Genomic DNA, 16,692 nt, shown 5'->3' on the forward strand with positions numbered 1-16,692 from the left:
GTTGCAAAAGCTTCAATCCTGCAAAACACCTGCCTGAAGCATAAAATCGTTCACAGCTGTTTAAAACCCGGGTTTATATAACCTAACTAGAGGCCACAATACAGTAACACAGAGACACAAGTATAGCAGATACGAACACCTGGCGCAAGCAGGCCACCATTTAACAAGCATGTGACGGTAAATGTGACCCGGCCACATAGTATACCACTGTGCGGCATTTCACGGCAGAATAGGTTCTAATAAGAATGATATGACCTACATGCAGGCAGTAAGAACATTTTTTTTTTTTTAAACTGGTGAATTTTTGTGATGCTTAAAATTGAAAAGAGCGGGATCTGATTTGAGGGTGTCCAGTTAAAAAAAACAAAAAAACAATCCCTTTCAGATTTTTAATGACTTTAAATGTCAACAGTCGTTCTCTTTCTATTTGGAATTTTATTGACGTGTTTACATTCATAGAAAGGTTTAGATGTTTTTTTGTAATTCCGCAACATTTATCGCCCTAAATATTGCATCTTCCGAATGAGATGCAAAGAGCTCTTCATGCAATTGCTTAATGGAACTTTTTGGCACCATGGACGACAAGTTAAACAGCAAACAAAGCATGTGGAAACCTATCTCCCAGCAAAAAAAAAAAAAAGAAGAAGAGTGACAAACAGAGCTATGAGAAAATTTCTCAAATCATCAAAAAGGTCAGACGAGAGCAAGCCATCGCGAGCGGCGGCGCTGTGGACCGAAGCCCGAAACAACACTGAGGCTCTGTGTAACGGAGGCAAACAATTTGGACAGGCATGGAAAGATTTGTAGATGTTGTTTAAACAGAAACAATGAGGAGGATGTACATGTCACTGCGCAGACAAAGCATAACTCAAGTGTTTGCGAAACGACGAAGGTCAGGAGACATCAACACGGTAGTTCAGGGCATCCGCGGGGCATCCTAAACCGACAGTATTATTGAGTCCAGTCTGTTACAAAAATGATACATTGCAGATGCGGCTCATAACCGAAGGTTACTATATTAGTCCTTGGGTCACATGGAAGGCACACAAATGACACTGTTTCTTTCCTTTTTTACAATATAATACAGAGCGTGGATTTTATTGCTAAATTATGTATGAATAAATATGTCCTATAATTATTATTGTGCTCTTTTGGGAATGTATGTCCTGGTTTATAGGATTAAATTCTTCTTGGATTAAATTTGTTTCCGTGTATTCAAGTTTCGGTGAAGAATCCAAAAACAAGCACGGGAGTTTAAATGAAGACTTTAAAAAGACCCTTGTCCATAATGAGACTGTGAGTTTTGTCTATATGTGCCCTGGCAACCGGAGCAAGATGTACCTTGCTTTTCGCCCCAAAAGTCAGTTGGGACGAGCTCCAGATTAACCGCAACCTCAGTTCTACGTTGGGAGTCTAGTGGGTGTGCTTTTGTTTTCACTGGCATATAAGGCAGTAATGATTGAATTCTACCTAGCAACAAGTGGCAAATGCGACATTGTTGTGTCAAGGCGCAGAGCAGAGCATTTCCACTCCACCCTGGAGAAAATCATTAACTCACATCGTCATCCGAAGAAGGGCTTTGAAGCGTGACCACCGGCGGCGCGACGACAGGCCTGTCCTGGCCCAGCGTTGGCATGGCGACCATGCCGCTGGTGACAGCATGAGCGGGATTGATCTGCAGCAGCTGGCTTGATTGGGACAGCATGATGGACTGGGCTAAAAACAAAGACATGACACACAGGTTACAAGATGGACATTTTTGGCTAATGTTATTTTATGAGAACATGGTGGGCCTACACTTAATTTTTTTTTTTTTAATTGGATAATTCAATGAGTTTCAATTTTGTTTTGGAATAATGTCGCATCCCAATGAAAATCAAACAAGTATATTGTTTTTTTTTTATTATTATTAATAAGTAGTGACACAAATACAGTGGCTACCTCGACAATTAACCCAATTTACAAGTTTTCAAGCAACAAATTGTCGCTTGATCAATTTTTTTGTGCTGAGAGCCAAAACTAGAATTACGAGCGAGCTTCAGATACTTTGCTGCTCAACTTGAGCTAAAAAAAAAAAAGAGTAAAATTGTGCTTTCAGCAGTTTCACACCAGCACGCAGGCACACAAACACACTTGTACAAATAAATATAAAATGTAAACACTCACAAGGAGCAAGGACAAATCGCTCGCACTTTAACCACGTACAAAATGCGCCCAGCAAATTGTCCGTAGTTGTGAACGTGAATGAAAATGCTTATTGATATTTACTGCGTGGTTGGATGGCGACAAGAGCAGGCTCATCTCAAATCAACTGAGACGGACCCCACCTCTCGCCTCATGAGGACAAGCGTTAGAAAAAAATGGCTGTGTTGAACGAGAGCGGAGTGTAGTTGCAGACAAACTACAAGCATGTGACCCTAATGAGGTGGCGAGTGAATTTTTTGAAAAAATGCTTTCAATACCAATTTGTCATGTCATCACCTCAAACTAAAAATCTGAGGGTAATATGATAAAAATTAGTAGGAAGCCATATCAGTGTTTTGTTTATAAAGTCTTTGGCTGCAGATGGCAAGGAACCTCCCTCATCACTGGTGACCTCCATTAACCTCTCGCCTTTTAACAACCCGATGTTTACAGATATACTATCTTCGACACGCCAAGTGGAGAGGCGTCTTAGTAGATGTGGAGGAGTGAACATAGCCCGTGCGGCCACGTTTTTAAAAAGACAGGTTACATCTGAAACGAGGATAAGCCAGCAATAGCACAAAAGGAGAAGAAGAACATTAAAGCACGAAGGAGCCCATCTGACTTCCAGGAATCATTACGAGCGCCTCTTTAATACCAAACAACCCGTCAGAGCTAATCAAGTGGTAGCCACCTCAGCTAATTAATGTGTGTTGAGCTAAATACTTCAAAATTAAGAGCGGTGAATATAAAAGCCTCAAGAGAGCAGTTTGTTCTTTGTAAAAAGTACATTACAGCCCAGGCCAGACGACAAAATGAAAATATTACGGTCATTTTTCTTAGCTCAGGTCTGTGAACAATCAGGAGGAGATCACGGTCAAACAAAGAACAGGCAACTTTAGACTTTGGTCTCGGGTGCAAAGCTTTGACTTGTATCAAATTTGGCCATCTGTAGCCTCGGCTATTACCAAGTGGACGACGGAGAAGCCAAGTTCAAATTCAAGGCAAGAAGAGTTCAGCGGGTATGCAGCTCACTTGGAAGACAAGTATTTACTTTGGCCTAGGTGTGAAAGATGTAACACATCGTGGACCAGCTTGGTATTAAAGAACGGGAAAATCATGAGACCCACTTCATACCTTCATAGAGACCTGCATCTCCTCAGGCCTACACATGCCTTATCACTTACATGAAGGGATTATTCACTGAGAAATTAAACTGAAGTTGATGAGTAACCGGTAATTACACGAGATTTTTTTTGGGACGGGGGTTGAAAGAAAGAGAGAGCACGAGATCCATAATTCAACTAAATCAGGAAATCGAGCCACAAATCTACTTTACAAGTTGGCAACTTGGCTTCCAAGGGATGAAAAGTGAGACCAACGTAGCTTAATTTAAGACAATATAAGGATTGTGGTGCATCTCAAATTAAATTTAAATAAAAGAAAAAAAAAAACGCAAAATGAAATAAAAGATTACTGTAATAACAATTTCAAAACTGTTATAACTGTGGTATCGTGGCCACTGAAGTAAAATTCCACAACGTGTTTTCACTATATTACTGATAAATGGAGCAGAAGTTTATCAGCAGCAAAAAATATTCCCAAAAAGTGATTAAAAAAATCAAATTAAATCAGCCAATTTATTGGTCGCATTACCTCAAGCGGATCAAAAATTAACATTAATTCATGCCACTGTTTACCCATTCTGGGGTCCCAAGATCTACCGACCATTTTTTTTATACCATCATTAGGTTCAATTCAGCAGGAACATATCATGTAAAACATTAAAAAATGTATAGATTGTCCAGTGAGAATTTTTTTTTTTTATTCTGAAATAAAGTCTACATGACCAGATTTGCTCATTTAAAACGGGTCGCTTCCAACTGTGAGCCAACACTACCCTCTGTTGGCTACATCACCAATGACGCTCATGTGGAAAACAAATTTGCAATAAACATTGGTTAACAAAACAGTTATTGTTGTTCTAGTGACAAAAAAATATCCAAAATGTAAAGAACACGTGAGTTTCCGACAGATAATCACACTTGTTGCAATCAAGTGAGACACACAGCGTTGCACGTCCAAACTCCTACCTGGAGAGGGCGCTGGCTGAATGCTGATGGGAGCTGCTTTGACCACAGGCAGCATGGTGGTCTGCAAGGGCTGGAGGATGATTGTCTTGGGCTGCAGGGGAGCGGCTGCCTGAGCCAAGGGCACGGCTGCAATCACCGGTTTGGGCTGGATGGAAACTTTGGCGCACATCTGAATGGGCCTGTTGCTTGACTGCGCCGGTTTAACTGTGTTGCCGTGCACCAGGAAATAAGATATCAGGATTTATGCGTGACGTCATATCCTGATAGATTGCAATGGACACTTCACCTCGTGCCGTCTGGCTGGTCCTCTTTGCTGCTTTCTTCGCCGGTAGAGTGATTTCAGAAAAGCCACTCGACTCGGAGCACACCGACACCGGCGAAGGTTGCGACTGCGGAGACAAGGCCTCATCCTGCAGGGAGAATGTGCACGTATGAGTTATTTGATCACAAAAATGTATTACGGCACTACTTTGACATACAAATGCCCCAACTTACAAGATTTTCAAGTTTGGAGCAAGCACTTGGGTATTTTCTTGCTTTGCATTGCTATTCAACATTTTACTCACGTGCAACATGGGGGGTGAGGGGAACATCTGCCGAGACGCAGATGTGTGGAAAATAGATTACAGTAATGGCATTTCAACTTATTTCAAAAGGGGAATTTTTTATTTGATTTTTTTTAACTGAATTACGGCTTGGTCACTGAATGAATTACCGGTAAATTTGTTAGTCATGTACCACCGTTTTACATTAAAAACAATTTTTTTTTTAATGCTTTTGCACAAAGCCTCGGCTAATACAAATCTGGTTCATTCTTCAGTTGAGTCAATAATCGCTCTCGGCAACACATTAAAAGGAAACCTTCACTAGCTTTGATGAAGACTACCAACTGCAGGCCGATTTCCTCCATAAATTAATAGAAAATTCATGACTCTTGATCCAATGGAATTAATAGCATGAATTAATCTGGCTCTAATTTCTCCTGCTTTCTCTACAGATTAAATAAATAAAAAATATTCCAAAATCCTGGCCCTTTTTTTTTGTGTCCTTGGGACTGGACTCTAAATGTTTGCAGATATACTGTATATGCAATCAATAACTTGGCACAAGGAAAGACTTGTGAAAATGTGAAAACATCTGCCTTTTAAATTATGCTAATTTGACAAAACCTGTCAACAGTTTTCTTGTGTTAAAGGAATGGCGGCAATGTCCATTGGTTGGACTATAAATACAAAGTTGACAAGGTGTTATGTCTCTCAGGAGTCAAGCGCTCATTGTTCAGAATGTGTGCCAGCCAAGAGCATCTGTCCATGTTTGGTTGCCATCTGGATTTGCGCACATATGTAAATCAGACGGAAAGTGTGGGGAAGTGAGGGTCAAATTTGCATTGGAAATAAGTCACAAGGACAAAACTGAGGAGGTGTGAAGCTACTGGACGTACATGTAAAGAGTACAGGGACGGCGCCTCCGCAGCTGTGGGGGAGGGGATGGAGCTCAAGGTGAGAGCAGGTGACAGAGAGTGCACACTCACCTCACCGTCTGGATGCACAAGGACAAAAACACACAGGACATTGTGTTAAACAACACAAAAGCATGACTTCTTCATTAGGCCTTGCTTCTAGTTGCTTCGGTTGTACCTGTGGAGGTGGTGCTTGTGTAGTAGCTTTCGGTCCATGCTGGAATGGGAATATCAAAGTCAAGGTCTGGTCCTCCGCATATCTGAAACACCAAAAAGAAATGTTTCTTCTGGAAAATCGTTCCAATTGGATGCATATTGTACACTGGAGAGAAATACTACTGGACTGTCAGACAAATAAAATTGAATGATGAATATAAAATAGTTTGTCAACTTCAATTTAACAGTTGTCACTTTGACAATTTAAAAAAATTCTACCAAACAAGTGTGGCGTAAACATAAGTCAGTAAGTCTTGTCAGATTCCAACAATAATGAGAACAAATTGGTGGCATTATCGCTTCAAGTAGATTGCTGTCGCCACCTAGCGGTGGAAAGCCTGAAGTTTCCTCGATTGTCAAATTTGTTCACAAGCAAGTGACACCTCATAACTAAAAAAATAAACAAAAAAGGCTCTAATTGGGGCACTTGTAAGTTAAGGCACCACTGTAATGGTAAATTCAGTTCCGAATTTGTCATGTTCACCATTGGCTGTTATGAAGCTGCATAATTCACGCTCAACACTTTTGAAATATCAATTTGAAGTTGAAGCTTACTCACATAGTCTGCATTCTCAAGGACCTTGAGCAAATCATCTGCATCCCCCAGGGAGTCAAGTTCATCAAAAAGGCTGATGTCTGGGGCCGAAGAAGAAAAGGAGAGTTGAAAAGGTTGAATAACATAAACAGAAATGTTGAAATTACACACAGACATTATTTTTTTATTTAATTGTGCGGTGAAAAGAAAATCAGTTTTAGGCACACCAGCTTCAGTAATGCTTGCGACTTATTGTCCTCCAAAGCTAGAGAAATTTCTTAAAAAAGAAAAAAAATACTACCAGAATGGTGAAGAAACATTTTTTAAATAAAAAATTAGAGGAAATATTTTTTTAAAACGCCCCTGCCGCAAATACAAGTATACGAAACTACATAACATTCAAAACAACAACACTTTCACGCTGAATTTATGACACATTTACCCATTATTTGACCGTAAATTTCAAAATTGTTTTAATCTTAGATTAAAGTATAAATAATTCAATATTATACATCACGACAGATTGCCCAATGCACTGCAAACCATCATGAGGCCTCACTGTCGTCGTCTACATTTTCTGATGTCACAAATTAGAGGGTATATCACTTGGGAGCTTACTTTTACACTTTTTTGTAACTATTCCCATAATTATAATAATTTATGACAATCGTGGCATGAATTGTTAATATAGTGTATCGTTTCCATTATTTCTTCTGGGAATAGTAATGACGCAATGGCTCTGAACTATTGAGCGACTCGTTTTGCCTTCGAAACAAATGACGTCGATCAGGGGTTGTCAAACTTTCATTATGTACTAAAAACAAATGCCATTCATAGAAAAAAATAAATAAAAAAATTCCCGCCAAGCACCAACATCACGGTTTATTTACTCTTCAATTTTTTTTAATAAATACTCGCCAAGTACAAACATCAAGGTTTATTTACTCTTCAAAAATAAATATTTTATTGCTAAAATGTAAATGTAATAGTTTCATGCCATTGTAACATACCGTTTTAACATCCGCAATGTTATTATTAAAACACGGGATTGTTTAAAAAAAAAAAACCTCAAGATTATTTCATTTGCACATTAATAAACGTAGCGGCTACATTGAAAACATCTTAACTTCAATTTAGTAAATGCTTTGAGGTGTTTAATGTATGACAAGTTGACAAGCCCCTTTTTTGCCTTGATGTTTCTATTATGGATTTACAAGAGTTTACGTGTCCAAAGAAACCATTGTTATTACGCATGAATTGAAGTGTAGATACGTGTTTGGCAATTTGTCACACTGTTCTACCAATACATTAGAATTAGGATTTAAATGACACATTCATAATAATGTTTCAAAAAACAGACTTCTGAAACCAGTTTGTATGTTATTTGCTTTCGAACGCAACCTATTACATAATCGCGTCATTTCCAGTTAGCTAATGCTAACTCGTGTGAAAATAAGACGCCCGGTACACCACAACCACTCACCATATTCATTCTATTTCAATTTAAATCTATTAAACGTTCTCGCGAAATACATGTTGATTTGTTTATTGTCATCATAAACGGCTCGTACATCTCCGCCAAAGAAGATCCAGAAAAACTTACCCCACTCGCCTGCCTGGTCGACGGAGAAGCCCGTTTCCGGGTTCATCGTGAAACAAGGTTGATGCTTATCGAAGTCTAACGTTAAGGTGGACGACATTTTCCTTCAAATTCATTGGTAGGTCGAATGTCAAAAATCGTAACGCGCTGAGAACAAATCGTGCGTATCGACTGAAAGTAACCGGAAGAAGTATTATACATGACGCAAAATTACACGTCTGACATTTAAAGTGAAGACGGCAATTCCGGAGGGACAAAAGGCCCAAAAATAAATAAAATGCCCGTCGCGCTGTTGTGACGCATATTAACCACTCAGTAGCGCTATGTCACTACAAACAGGAGGTGAACAAAACAAAAGGCATTAGGCAACACGTCCACCACATTTCTTTCCTTATTTTTACAATCAAAAGTCATGTCAAATAGTCCACAATAAACGACGTTTTTTTAAGAAAAAACAGTCTAAATAAAAAATCGCGAACAATAGCATTAAAGTATATATTGGTGGTTGATATCCATACAGGTAGAGGGGCTGCGAGGGATTTTGGGCGGAAAAATTTGATGCAATTTTACATAAAATTAGGCATTTTATTGATAATTTTTCCTATTCCCATATTTCTGAAAACAATATGACAGTTACTTGGTAGTGTAAGCACTGAAAATATAATGAAATTAATTTAGATTCAATTATTTGCTGGATGTCTGAGATATTATATCCCCAAAACGTCACTTTATTTAAATAATTGAACTTAAAATCATTAAGATTAATTACAAGAAAATTAAAAACTTAAATCCTAAATAATTATACGTACATTATAGGGTGTCATATTATTTTGTCCGGATTATAATTTCATTCGGGGGTTTCCCAGGCTAGTTTATTCCAGTAAATCTCTAAAAAGTGTTACATTTTCAAATGATCACTTCTAGAATTCCCAGAATCAAAATGTCCCATCACTTGTGAGCAATTTTTGAAACAGGCCCGGGGGGTATATAGAAAAATCCTGCTACACATAGACTAACAGGCACTGTTAGTCCATAACTTTGTTATTGAAAATTGTTCTTTTCATTGCAAAAATTGTGAGACTGACTCCAAAACGGCCATGTGGATGAGACAGATTAATGCACACAAAGCTCATCCAGTACGCTGCTGACGTGCCACTTTTGGTTTGAATTAAGAGTCGCGACGGGGAGCATCTGGATCTTAAAGCCACCACATATTGACCACAATGCCTGCCTCAAATATAAATGAAAAATCAATACAATCAAATTTGTTTCAAATTTAATGAAATATAAAAAGACATTGCAACAGTTTTTCTTTAAAAAAAAATAGTTGAGAATGAATGAATGCTGCTTGCCTGAAATGTTGCAGCACCGTACTACACTTTCTGTATTTTTAACCTTTTAATGAATGTCCTCTAAAGAGTTAAACGTGTCACGCTATTTCAGCCTTCTTGCGTCAATCCATATCTTCTCAACAATCAGACTCTTAAAAATATCTTCATATCTAACCACAGCAAGCCTGATTATAAAATACGGTATCTATTTTGGACATCTGATAATGGTGTCCTGATTATACATTAATCATTTCATTAAGTGCTTGCAAATGTCAAGCTACATTTACACGATGCCACGGCCACCCCATTGGCCGGAAACGTGGATTTTAGCGATTTCTCCTCTCAGTGTTCATGCAAATTTTCTAACTAACTTTTAACTTCTAGTAAAGGGTCATAGGGTGTCCAGTGCAGTGGGGCCAGCGAGGTGTGTTCCCTCATGGTTACATTTACATTCTGATGGGGTCCCTCAGCTTGAATGAAAGCTTCCCCCTGCCAGGCCGATTCCAGAGTCTGTGTCGCTCTCACTCAAAAGAGGTTTGATAATTTTTCCATGAATGACTAATTCAATATTCCATCTCATGTACCAAAACATGCATAACTATTTCATATCCTATTTATTTCTGTTTTTATTTTGGGAAAATTGATCACCACGGGTACGATAACTTCGTAAATGTTTATTCTTTTTTTTTTTTTTTAAGTTCGGCGGGCCGGATTAAAACGTTTAACGGGCCGCATGTGGCCCCCAGGCCCTAGTTTGCGTCCCATTAAACTGAAGACATTTGGGTTTCACATCTAAATATGAATATGAGACAAACGTTGAGAATTTCATCCTTTATTTCACAGTATTTACATCTCAATGTGTTAAACAACTCACGACAGAGCGTTTTTGTTCAAGTGATCAAAAGTTTTGGAACAGACACCAGGGGTGGGCAGACTTCCGTTCCAATATTTTTGGAGCAGACTTGATAGTTTTTTGACATTTTTATTTGATGATGTGCCGAGTGACACATTTTCCAATGTGTAATATGTGGCTTGGCTAACTAAAGGTTGGAAAACACTGCCTAGAGGTGTGTGTTAAAAATCTGAAGCAGGTGTCCACCCGCGCTAATCCTTGGTGGACATTTCAGGTCGCGGTGAGATTAACCTGAGGTGGTCTGCTTGACTCCACACTGGATTGAATCCTGTCTGCTGCATTTTCACAGATCAGGAGATCATCTCGTTTGACTTGTTATGGAGCAGGAAGCACCCGTTAAGAGTCAGCCATCTGCCAGAAGTCAGAAGAATAACAATGAAAATCCAAGATATTCATCAATAAAGTAAAATTTTTATTATGACAATATTTTGCCAACGATATCTATAATGATAACATTACATCAGTGCTTCTCAAATATTTGGTTACGCCCCCCCAGGAAAACGATTACTTTTACACGACTATAAATAGTATCATATGGCAGTAAAATTGTAATAAGTACACCTCTGCATAATTAATTAGTAATAAAAAAGATTTGAAATACATTAAGTTTCTTGGGATTTCCATCCATCCATTATCTGTACCGCTTCTCCTCACAAGGGTCGCGGGGGGTGCTGGAGCCTATCCCAGCCGTCTTTGGACAGTAGGCGGGGGACACCCTGAACTGGTTGCCAGCCAATCGCAGGGCACACAAAGACGAACAAGCATTCGCGCTCACACTCATAACTAGGGGCAATTTAGAGTGTCCAATCAACCTGGCATGCATGTTTTTGGAATGTGGGAGGAAACCGGAGTACCCGGAGAAAACCCACGCAGGCCGGGGAGCGCATGCAAACTCCACACAGGAAGGCCGGAGCCAGAATCGAAGCCGCGTGCTAACCAATTGTCCACCGTGCCGTCTGTTTCCTGGAATTAAGAAAAAAAAATAATAATAATTACAGCACCACTGCCACCTACTGCACAGCAAGTGCAATTACGCTTTACGCTGGGCTGAATTCTATGAATGCAATCCCATACATCACAATATCAGTATTTTGTCCCACAGGTATGAATGTATAAATAGAACAATTGGTCACGTCTTCTTGTCATGCACTTGGATAATGCGTACATGCTTGATTTGAGTGGTGCGATAATGGCGTGCAAGACGGCGGGTGGTTGGGGGCGCTTGGGAGGTGGGTTTTGTCATATTGATTGTGTGTAAAGCCGCTCACATCCAGACATGGACAGCAGATTACTTAGCAGGTTAACCCAATACAGAGCGCTTTAATAGGTTAAGACGTGACACGATGTCTCTCCTGCTTTTTGTCTGAAGTGATTGTGTTATGATTGCCGTTTATTTCTTACATCATTTCATGTGATGTCAACTGATTTACTCTCGGGTTAAAAATTTGCATGTGAATAGATGAATAGTAGAAACACTGATGTCGATTGAGTTTTGTTTTTGGAATGTGGGGGCAAAAAAAAACATGTGAGCATAGGGAGAACACGGGAATTCTGAAACCCGGATTCGGACCCCCAACCCAGAACTGTAAATCAAATGTGCTAACCACTCATCCACTGTGTCGCTCAACCTCATCCATGATGGCCAAAATTACACAATCTAGAACAGGCGTGAAACTACGGCGCGGGGGCCACATGCGGCCCGTTTTACATTTTAATCCTGGTATTATGAAATCTGCCCGGCAACACAAGCTAGCTGAATTCTGATTGGATAAAAACTCTAACCTAAAAATTCAACACTCGGATATGATATGACATCAAAGTAAAGAATATAATCATGATTCTTTGATTATATTAGGCCAGCAGAGAAGGCCTTGACCGCCTACCACTGATTTAGATCACAAACTAGTGTTGCCTAAATCAACAGCAAATGAGTCAAAAGATCCTCAAATTAGAGAAACCCCCTTTGGTGAAAAAAAAAAAAACATTCGGACCACTTTTCATCTTTTGTGTCCCAGATTGATGACTTTTGAGATGGATGATGCTCCGCAGCGCTACGTTGCATTGTCTTATGCAGGCCGACACAAAGAGCGTAGAACACTTATCATCTCAGGCGTATGTATGGAACTGGGAGGAGGGGTTGTCAAAGAAGCGAAGGGGTGGGGTTCCCTCTGATAAAATGTAACGGAGAGGGGCTAATGAGAACACAGGCAGATGGAGGCTTGCCCTCTCCCGTGACGACAACAACAGCCTCAACCTCCATCCTGAAGATGGAACAACGTGTGTTTATTCGGATGCTCCTTCAATTCTGTCTGTTTTTATGTGGTCGTACATGAAGCAGCATGCGACTCAGGTTTCATTCGTCGGTCTTGGTGCTTGGTGACTTGTTAGGTTTGAGATTATTGTTTGGTGGGAATGGTGATGTGAATACAAAAGGATTAGTGTTGAAGGTTGCTTCATTGACTGTGTTTGTGTGTGTGTGTGTGTGCGTGATGGGTGGTAGCATGCTGAAGTTGCACCAGAGAACTTCCAAAATGAAGCCCTAGGTAAAACTATTTTATTCAAAGTAGGCTAAGTAACAGATGCAAAAAAAAAAAATCAGTCAGCTCCCATGTCTTCAGTCCTAAAGTTCCCGAGAAGGCATCACAAAAAAAAAAAAAAATCCCTCTGAAATCATCTCAATGCCTTGAACCATGTGCCACCATTAGGTCCACACAAAGAACAGCCTGACAAATGACCACTTTATGTCCCGCTTTGACTTTAATGAATTTATATGTTATCTGGCCCCTAATGGAGGCCGTGGCGGAGGGGCTGGCGCAAGGCCATAACAAATGAAAAGCCCTGATTAGCGCAGAATGAGCTGAGAAGGGAAAAAAATGCCATTCATCTTGGTTAGCATCCTCCTGAGCTCTTTTATGGTTGCTGTTACAAGGATGGTGGAGCCGGGGGTGCCGGTCCCATTAGTGGGGCAGCTGAGTGGTCAGCGGCCCCGGCGTTGACGGAGCGTCTGGCGCGCTCGCGCAGTTCAAGTCAGTGAATGGCTCAGTGCAGCTTGACTCCTGAATAACCTTCGGAGGTACCGGGAGCTTCACCTCTGCATGACCCCGCTCTGTGGAGAAGGGGTTGTGTGTGTGTGTGTGGGGGGGGGTCTACTCCACAGGGGTAGGGAGGGGGGTCGCCACCCACTCTTAGTCAGGCTCACTCTAGCAACAGGTAAACATGAGAAGTCAAGGCTTTCTCTGCTTGCCTAACATAATCAAGAAAAAATGTGTTGTATTTTTAGGCGTTTTTCTCCAATCAGAATTCAGCTAGCTCGTGTTGCCAGGCAGATTTCATGATACCAGTGACACGCACTTTTCGTCGAGGCCTTCAGATACAATCGTGCGTGCATCTGTTCTGTCAAAGTAAAAGGGCTTTCAGATTTGATAGACAGTTGCGATAGCCAATCAGGCGTCGAGTTGGTTACAGTGAAGGTGATGAACGTGTTTTGTGATTGGATACTCACTCGTGAGGGGGCAGCACTATACGGAATCAACACACTCGAAAGTTGTAACTGACGACCTTTCGAAAATGGAAAATATATTTTTGCTTTTTTTAAAACACAATGGCCGAAGGAGGGAATTTAATTGCAGATACACTTGCGAGGCCATTTTCAAGACAAATTGGCTGAGAAAAATGTTTGTGTACTGACTTTCACCTAACATGAGTTTGAATGTTATTGGTTAATTTGGAACACAGCCACACTCCCTGGTAAATTATTTCATTTTATTTTTCAATTGCGGCTGTAGGTCACATAGTTTTCTTTTTAAGTGCAGGGTAAAAAACATGAGACGTACTAAATGTTTAGCTAGGAAAATGCACTAATGCAAATCATTTGTTGACACTCCACTGGCTTCTGTGTATGGTTGCAGGTTAAAAAAATGTTTATTTTCCGGAAATGCAATGCTTCTTTTATTTAAAAAAAAAACGGTAAAAAAAATCACGTGTTTGTGCATGTGGAGACCTTTGCTACTCCTTTCTGCTTCCAGCAAACATTTCCTCCAGGATTCTCAGCTGACAGCTTTGGCGTCTGATTCTCGGTATTTTCTGATGGATGATTCTTCTATTTACCCGGAAAGTAGGCCAACAAGTTACGCAAAAAAATAGGAGGAAAAAAAAAAGCAAAAGAAGGAAACTCTCAGATCCACCACAGGAGCAGCAGAGGCGTTTGGTCCCGATCGTGTTGGAGCTTGATACGGACCACTGTTGTCATTGGGAGAAATGCTGTTTTTGAGCGGCCCCTCCTCCTCCTCCCTCGCCGGGCCCCCCGGGCTCCAGAGCCGCCTCGCACGCTTTTCAGTCCGGCCCGGGAGAGGAATGCGCGGGGATGCCTAGCACCGCCGACTCCAGGACACCTACGAAACCTCGACTATAGCACCGTTATGGACAGCCATGATCCGTATGTCCATCTAAGTAAGTACTCTTCCTCGTATTCGACTTACAAAACCGTCGCGGAGAAACCGAGCGAGCGGATAGGAAGGGCTCTTTGGCGGAGGAGCGTTTCCCGGCCATGGCGCCCTCTCTCTGGGCTTTCACCACAAGCAGCCTCGGTCCTAGTGCCGTGGTGTTTCCCGATGCGATTATTTTTGTGCTGTAAATAAAGTCAGGTGGTCGTGGCGGTCAGGCAAGGTCAGAGGTTGGCATTTTAATTGCACTTATGTAATTTATGACTCTACTAAACAGTTTGAAACTTAATTTACTGCGCGGAGCATGGAGAGACTTTGCGGGGGAAACAGACGGCAGAAACGGCCCGGTTTGTTGTCACAAACAAACTTGTGTGGCACCCCCACTACAGCCCCCTCCTCCATACAACGCGGGTCATCTTAGAGGGCATCCATCCCACGGACAGCATGATGTCATTTTGCTAAGTAAAGCTTCACTCCTGCTCTGACTCGACGACTTTGCCCTTGAACCAGCTGATGCCCCCCCCCCAACACCCCTCCATTGCCCTTCTATTAGCAGAATTGTTTATGTGACAGCTTTACAGCCCTGTGGAGTTGGGCAACACGTGGACCACAGTGGGCCAAAGGAGATGGCTTTACTTTTGTGTGTTCAGTACACTGAATTAACAAGTTGAATTGCAAAGGATAGAATTTTTGCCAGGGATCTTGGTTAATGTGTTGCAGAACTAGAAACACGCGGGAGCATCAAGTCGTAACTTTAAATGCTGTTTTTGCAAGTGGTTGTTTGGGTCATCTTATTATTATTATTTTTTTACACATCTCTAGTGGGTATGGAGCCTCAGACATGACATCGGCAAAAATATCAATGGTGATGCTCAGTAAAATGCGAATATGTGCTCACAGGTTGTTAGGTGGATCAGCGTTCAGAATACAAACCTCTGGTCACGGAGTAGGTATAATGTACAAACAAAATACATAATAATATTAATATAATTTCTGAACAATTTGGACATTCTGTAGAACTGGAACGGAATGACTAACAAATACTGCTACATTGTAGTAGGCCAATAACAGTTTTTTTCCCCTTTAAAGTATATTCACATTATTATAAGCTAATATTGCACACTGTCCTTAAAATAAAAATAATAAAAGTCCCTTGAACAACAATTTAAATGAATAAATGCACGTAAATTAATTAAAAAAAAGATACCTAAAAATGTTTGACAGTGAACTGTTCTAAAAGATTAAAGGCATAAAAATTAAATTGAACTGCACTTTAAGTACTGTACAAAAAAGAAAGTGTTAGCCACTGTTCCATTATTCACATTTTGAACATTTAAATTAGTGATTCTTTCGTATACCACAGAAGGAAGCCGAGGCACCACTCGGGCTATTGTAAAGGTGCGCTCCATTCAATTAGTCAGATATTCAATTATATTGTTTGTGGGAATGCTAATCCGCCCAGAAATTAGTATTTTGTGGCTACAAACTACAAAGAAGTACATTGTGGCCACAATTTAATATTTTGTGGCCACACTTTTAAATAGATTTGATATCATTTTTGGGGCTCTATAGCATGCATGTGAACATTTGTTGGCAAATGTCTTTTTTTGATTCACGTTTTTGTCAAAAATCAATGTTCTTTTCTGTTCTTTATCGTGCACAAGGTAGGTTGAGAATTTTTATTTTCACAATGTAAGTGTCGGGATGGAGTTGAATTTTAGATTTTCAAAGGTAGTTGAAGCAATTTCAGAAAGAGCTATTTTATGCCCCATTTGCATCTCGTTTGCACGGCGGCATTACAAACGGATCACGTGGCACATCTGAAGGTTTTACATTAAGTACTTTATATTTATTTAAGGCCTAGTAGTGTTTTTCACTAAATATTTTGCTATAATTATAAATTTGCTACTACTGTGTTC

The 16,692-nt window shown here is 40.4% G+C and overlaps 2 protein-coding genes across 2 annotated transcripts in view; one reads left to right on the top strand and one right to left on the bottom strand.

The window, feature by feature from the left end:
- atf6 (activating transcription factor 6) overlaps positions 1-8,317 on the bottom strand; it is a 30,769-nt gene extending 22,452 nt beyond the window's left edge. Inside the window, exons 1-7 of the mRNA XM_088313205.1 lie at positions 8,091-8,317; positions 6,512-6,588; positions 5,915-5,996; positions 5,719-5,816; positions 4,564-4,687; positions 4,278-4,481; positions 1,559-1,716 (exon numbers count right to left, since the gene is read on the bottom strand). Coding sequence (XP_088169331.1) covers positions 1,559-1,716; positions 4,278-4,481; positions 4,564-4,687; positions 5,719-5,816; positions 5,915-5,996; positions 6,512-6,588; positions 8,091-8,187 — 840 coding nt within the window. The 5' untranslated portion in view covers positions 8,188-8,317. The remainder of the gene's footprint in view (positions 1-1,558; positions 1,717-4,277; positions 4,482-4,563; positions 4,688-5,718; positions 5,817-5,914; positions 5,997-6,511; positions 6,589-8,090) is intronic.
- A 6,041-nt stretch (positions 8,318-14,358) lies between these two features.
- rxrgb (retinoid X receptor, gamma b) overlaps positions 14,359-16,692 on the top strand; it is a 29,344-nt gene continuing 27,010 nt past the window's right edge. Inside the window, exon 1 of the mRNA XM_088313163.1 lies at positions 14,359-14,780. Within this exon, the coding sequence (XP_088169289.1) occupies positions 14,750-14,780 (31 nt within the window). The 5' untranslated portion in view covers positions 14,359-14,749. The remainder of the gene's footprint in view (positions 14,781-16,692) is intronic.

The sequence above is a fragment of the Idiotropiscis lumnitzeri genome, chromosome 13 (assembly GCF_059441095.1).
Source record: "Idiotropiscis lumnitzeri isolate Australia: NSW breed Sydney's pygmy pipehorse chromosome 13, RoL_Ilum_1.0, whole genome shotgun sequence".
NCBI classification, from domain to species: Eukaryota; Metazoa; Chordata; class Actinopteri; order Syngnathiformes; family Syngnathidae; genus Idiotropiscis; species Idiotropiscis lumnitzeri.